Source organism: Nicotiana tabacum, chromosome 2 (genome assembly GCF_000715075.1).
Source record: "Nicotiana tabacum cultivar K326 chromosome 2, ASM71507v2, whole genome shotgun sequence".
In the NCBI taxonomy this organism is placed as follows: Eukaryota; Viridiplantae; Streptophyta; class Magnoliopsida; order Solanales; family Solanaceae; genus Nicotiana; species Nicotiana tabacum.
Window position 1 is genome coordinate 36,785,386 of NC_134081.1, and position 6,280 is coordinate 36,791,665.

The following is a 6,280-nucleotide window of genomic DNA, read 5'->3' on the forward strand; positions in this document are numbered from 1 at the left end:
CATACCTTTAAGTTTAGGTGGCACATTCTTATCACACAAAATACCTGAAGTGAGCCTCCATTTAATCCATCCCACCCCAATACAATTTAAAACATCCTCGTCGATCTCCCCATTTCCTTGTATGATTGAACCCAAGGTATTTATAACTCTCTCTCCTAGGGATGACAAGAGAATTAAGCCTCACTTCTTCGTCCACAACCTGAGTCGTCCCATTAAACTTTTACTCTAAGTATTCTATCCTGGTCCTGCTCAACATCAAACCTTTAGACTCGAGGGTATGCTTCCAAATCTCTAACCTCTTGTTAATACTGCTTCACATCTCATCAATCACAACAATTTTAACTGCATATAACATGCGCCACAACACCTCTCTGTGTATGTGGCGCGTCAGCGTGTCGACTTCCAAGGAAAATAGAAATGGATTGAGGGCTGACCCCTGATGCAACCCCATCATAACTAGGAAGTGTACTGAGTCCCCTCCCACGGTCCTCACTCGAGTCTTAGCTTCATCATGAATGTCCTTAATAGTCCTAATGTAAGCAACAGGAACATCTATATCCTCCAAACATCTCCACAAAACCTCCATTGACACTTTATCGTAAGACTTCTCTAAGCCGATGAACACCATATGTAAATCTGTCTTCCTCTATCTATACTACTTCATCAACCTCCTAATAAGATGAATATCTTTCGTAGTCTAACATCCTTGCATAAATTGGAACTGGTTTCAGCAATATCCATAATTATCCTCAACATCAGCTCCACCACCCTCTCCTAGACTTTCATAGTACGGCTTAGTAACTTGATGCCCCGGATGTTCTTGCAACTTTGGATATCACCCACGTTCATATACAGCGGGACCACCAGTACTCCATCTCCATTCTTTGGGCATCTTCTTCGTATTAAAAATGACATTAAATAACCCAGTGAGCCACTCCAAGCCTGCCCTACCCATGCCCTTCAACAATTCCACCGATATCTCGTCAGGACCGGTTGCTGTCCCTCTACTCATCTTACGCATATCCCCCTAAACCTCCTTGACTATTATAAGCCTACAAATAACCAGAGTCCCGACAATATTCAAAGTGTTCTAGATCGCCTAACTCAATGTTTATATCCCTCTCTTCACTCAAGAGTTTGTAGAAGTAAGTATGCCATCTTCTCGAATAAGTGCCTCATCCAACAAAACTCTACCATCCTCGTCCTTGATGCACTTCACTTGGTCCAGGTCAGGGGCCTTCCTTTCTCACGCCTTAGCTAGCCTGTACAACTTCTTATTCTCTCCTCTATCGTCGAGTGCTTCATACAAGCGTTCAAGTGCAGCGGTCTTGGCTACAGTAAGTGCTATGTCTTTTGTCAGCAAGTTATCTCCCAACTCACGTGCTATGTCTTTTGTCAAAGCTCCCGACTTGATCCTAGGTAGAACAAACATAGCACTCTTTCATCTCTCCCTCATGAACTCCAAGTCCATGACTAGAAGCTATGCTGAGTCATGAGGTTCTCACTCGAGATGACCTTACAGTCCGCGCACAGACCTTTATCATACTTCTTGATGAGTAGATAGTCAATCTGGCTTCTGGACACCGAACTCTGAAAGGTGACCAAGTACTTCTCCTTCTTCGGGAAATTAGAATTAGCTATCACCAAATCAAAAGTCTTAGAGATATCCAGCAGGTACATACTACATCCGTTATAAACTCTAAAATAGAAACTGCCATGCACGTCATCGTAGCCCTCTGACATCGCCCCAATATTGCCATTGAAATCCCTTCCCACGAAAAGCTTCTCAGTGTGCGAAATACCACACACAAACTCATAAAAATCCTCCCAGAAACTCATTTTTACCTCCTCATCCAATCCCACTTGAGGTGCGTATGCACTAATCATGTTTAGAGTAAAAACACCCCAACAACTAGCCTAATACCCATGAACCTGTCGTTCACCCTCCGAACCTCCACCATTAGCTCTTGAAGATCCCTGTCAACCAAAATACCTACCCCGTTCTTCCCCCCATGCGTCCAGAGTACCAAAGCTTAAACCCATCTATATCTCATGCGTTATCTCCCACCAATATAGTCTCCTGTAGACAAGATATATTGATCATCCTCTTATGGAGAATCTTCACTAACAATATAGACTTTCCCGTCAATGTCCCCATATTCCAAGACCCAACTCGCAACCTAGAGGCATCATTACTACCCTTACCCCCTTTCCATTACCTCCTGAGGACCCCGCCGAGAAAATGACCTTACCCTGCCATCGTTCACTACAACCACTATAATCTAATACAATCTAAGTAGAATCTACCACAGAAGTAGGGGCACTGCTAATGAACTAGGAATGATAGTAGCATCAAGTTATGTGATACTTAGTACCCTAAAGAGTGCTAAAAAGGTCTGTTAACAGATACAATTGAGCTAAATAGATTAACCACAATTAGATCACAACGACTAATAAAGAACACAATAGAAGCAAAGAAACAGGTGAACAAAATGTATTAATAATAATGTTTAACAACAAAGTAATAGGTGAACGAAATGTGACAAAACAAGAACACACTAAGAACAAAGCAACAACAAACTAATAGACAATGTACAAAAATTTAAACTATGACACCAAATCGATACTACAAGCAAGGAGACAAGTACCCTATTAGGAAAAATGCACGAAAATACAAACAAACAAATATGAACTATTAACTAAAGCAATTATGCAACTCGCAACAATGAAAGACAAAAGGATACAAGAGATTCGGAGGTACCAACTGCGGGTGAATAGAACTCGGGTCACCGATTTGGATATCGAGGTGTTGCAGTAATAGTGGACTTCCACGCACACCCACACGCCTCCGGTGCCGTTGTTTCTTGTTGTTCATTATCGGCACGAGGGTCTCACTCGCCTCTTCTCTAATATTCACCAACAATTTGATAACTTGCCATACTTTAGGGGCAAGGACTGGAGAGAAGCAGTGATTCTCCTCGACCTAGATCTAAGTGGCGGCAATTTTCTTGAAATGACAGGGAAGTGGGAAAAACCTGATGAAGAAAAAGAGAGATAGGGTGGGGAAGACGAAAAATGGAAAAAGAGAGAGGGAGAGGAAGAAACGGGGATGACTTTGGGTTGGGGGGGGGGGTAGAGGGGTTGTGAAGACGAAAAAGAGAAACAGGGAAGAAGGGTGGAAGAAAGGAGGTAAGAGAGAGAGAGGAACAGAGAGAGCAAAGGATATGGAGTGCAGGGTTATTTACCTGTATTTTTGGCAGCTGCCGGTGGTGATGCGAGCATTGGTTGGTGGAGGGTGACCGTTAGTGGAAGAGCGAAGAGAGAGAAGAGATCTTGAAGAGAGATAAAGAGAGAATTCCCATCTATTACACAATGGTACATTCCGTGCGCATTGATGATTGATTTTTGAGATATTGATATATTATGAAGCTACGATGCTTGGCGCATGGATGTAAATCAATCCCTCCACAATCACGTGATCATCCATTCAACCTTGAGCCGTGTGTGAATACTTGACACTAGGAGTTTTGGGCACTAAGAGTGCCGCTTGATGTAAAGTTTAACTATTTATCATGCATTGACAGTGTAGACTCGGGTAGAGCCATGCATATCCATATATGTTGATATTGTGCCTTCTTGTGTTCTTGATCAACTTACTTGAAAAGCATGCTTAATAGGTTATTTTTGGTTGCATACTATACTATTTATATCTTTGATTTCTTGTTGTTTCCTCATTAATTGTATATTGTGATGAGCTTATCAAGTATCGAAATTATATCATATTTGTTTAAACCTAGCCACTACTTCATCGGGGTTGTACTGATACTATACTTTTGTATATTTTTGTGCTGATCATAGTATCGGACCTAGCAGCATTCAAGAGGGCGCTTGGCAGCTGATTGGAGACTTCATGGTGAGTTGTTATGCTTAATTCGCAGCTTATGGAGTCCCCTTCTTATCCATTCTATTTTTTTTAAACCAGACTGTATTTTTATTTTTCTATAATCAGGGTTACTCTATTTAGTTGCTCATGACTTCGTACTGCCAGATTTTGGGAGATTGTTATTGTATTTTTCGTATTTGGTTGACGGTTTGAAAAGTACTTATGTTTTATCCACATCTCGGTAGCAAATTATCCTTTATTTGTCTTTCTTGTGTTGATTATGATTGTTGACTTCCCTAGAAGGTTGGAGTTAGGTTCCATCACGACTATGGTTGAATTTTGGGTCGTGACACAAAGTTTTCAACTTTCATACAAATACACTTAAATTCTCCCGATCCCCTCGGATTCTTATCTAAACATATGTACAAGTTTACATACATCATATTAATTTAATAGATGCTTCAAATCATGAATCAAAGCACATATAGTAAAATCGAGAGCTAGGTTACTAATTTTGCATTTAACATTCCAAATAGCAAGATAGTGTTCGAAGTTCTTTTTGAATCTTTGGAATACAAATATCCCATAACCGCAAGTCATAAAATACCAAATTAACCTGCATGACATTTTAAATTAGGGAACCGGGTGCTAAAACTTAGTATAATAGGTTGAATCGTTACAGTTTATTTCATTATAATTTTTACATAAATATTTTTAAATCAAGAATTATATACTATTAGGTTTTTCCCTCTCTATTGATGGTAGGCTATAATTACGTGTTTTAGTCGCTTATTACACTTCAATTTACTGCACTTTAATTGAGTTTGAGCTTTAATCGCTAGTGTTTTGCACTAATTATGTATTTTATGCCTTGTAGAAGGATTCCGAGCTATGTAGATATTACAGAATACCCAAGGGATTAATCCGGGATCGCGCTCGGGGGTCGAGAACCACGTCTGGATATCAAAAAGTCAAGAAAAATCCGGACTCTAAGAAAATAACACACCTGCGGTGCGTGGGATGGCGCGTGGCACGACGCGCCTATACATTTTCTGGCTGCTTGACAGATTTTAACTCTCTGAACTTTACCACAACTGCCCTGCGTGGCGTGTCACCCCATGCGGCGCACCTGTGCAATTTTTACAAAGTTATTATCCAATTCGTGCAGGAAAAGGTGTTTTCATCTGGGCCCGACCCTACTTAGTATAAATACATGTAAAAATATTATTTTAAGGACTTTTGACACATCCTAGAACTAAGTAAGCCAAGGAAGAGGTGTAGAAGCAAAAGCTCAAGGATTTCATCATGCAATCCTCACTCAAGACAAGGGTTTGGATTGTTTTATATTTTCCTTTAAATTAAACATTGTTATGATGAATTACTCCATATCCATAGAGTAGTTCTCTTTAGGGTTTGATGGATTTGGTGTATTAATAATCATGTGTGGATAATTAATTCTAGTCTTATGTATTGAATTATTTTGGATGTTTTAATTGTTGCATGTATATTCACTTGGTAATGTAATCGAGAGAGGCATAACTTGTGATATTATTGCATTATATTTTGTTGGTTGAAGCCATTAATTCTTCTTATTAATCGGAACTGGCTTGTTGAATTGTTGATTAAACTTAGTTAGGAGGATAATCGAGAGAGGTTCTCCTAAATAACAATCCACTACAAATTTCTTGCATATCTTCACGTGCTTAAAGTTGGTTCATCTTGTGAGGTTGAGACTTAATCGAGAGAGGAGTTTCTACTAATCAATTGAACTAATAACCAAGTGAATTCGAAAGACTCTCTTGAACATTAGAAGTGAGTTATCTAGAGTTAAATCCCAAACATTTATCTTGCACCTATTGTAAGGCCCCGTAAAATATTGCAAAATAATGTCAATAATATTTCATGGTGCCGAATTGGTTTTACGTGTTGTGTATTATAAAAATTCTTCACGGCGAGCTTGCTCACCACGGTTCGGACTTTTTAGGTTGAACAATGCATCGGAACGTAAAAGAAAATGTTTGGAAGAATTACGTGTTTCTGCGGTCCATTATGCGACCGCAGAATCACTCTTCGGACCGCATAATGGCCACATAGTGACGCAGCTTTTGGGCCAGTCTGGGAGCAATTATGCGGTCGACTAGACTTCAAGGTCTACGGACGCCAACAGATCTACCTCGAGTCTCCAAATGCCAATCTGAGCTGATATGCCTCAAGGACACCTGGACCAGTACCAAAATCTGCACAAGAAGTGCAGAGTGTAGTATGAGTACAACCGACCCAATGTACTCCGTAAGTGTCAAGCCTAACCTCGACGAGGTAGTGATGAGGCTATGACATGACACTCACGTATTTAAACATGTACATACAGAAATATACGTACAAAATAACAACAAATAA

General features: G+C 40.0%; 2 protein-coding genes across 2 annotated transcripts; both read right to left on the minus strand.

Moving 5' to 3' along the window:
• Nucleotides 1–313: 313 nt before the first annotated feature.
• Nucleotides 314–628, minus strand: LOC142166455 (secreted RxLR effector protein 78-like). The gene has a single exon (XM_075225837.1). It carries the CDS (start codon nt 626–628, stop codon nt 314–316), a length of 315 nt encoding a protein of 104 aa, XP_075081938.1.
• Nucleotides 629–1,246: 618 nt separating this feature from the next.
• On the minus strand, nt 1,247–1,887 carry LOC142166457 (uncharacterized). The gene is made up of 2 exons (XM_075225841.1): nt 1,547–1,887; nt 1,247–1,415 (listed from the first exon to the last, which is right to left on the minus strand). The coding sequence occupies exons 1-2, from the start codon at nt 1,885–1,887 to the stop codon at nt 1,247–1,249; spliced, it is 510 nt and encodes a 169-aa protein (XP_075081942.1).
• Nucleotides 1,888–6,280: the final 4,393 nt, after the last annotated feature.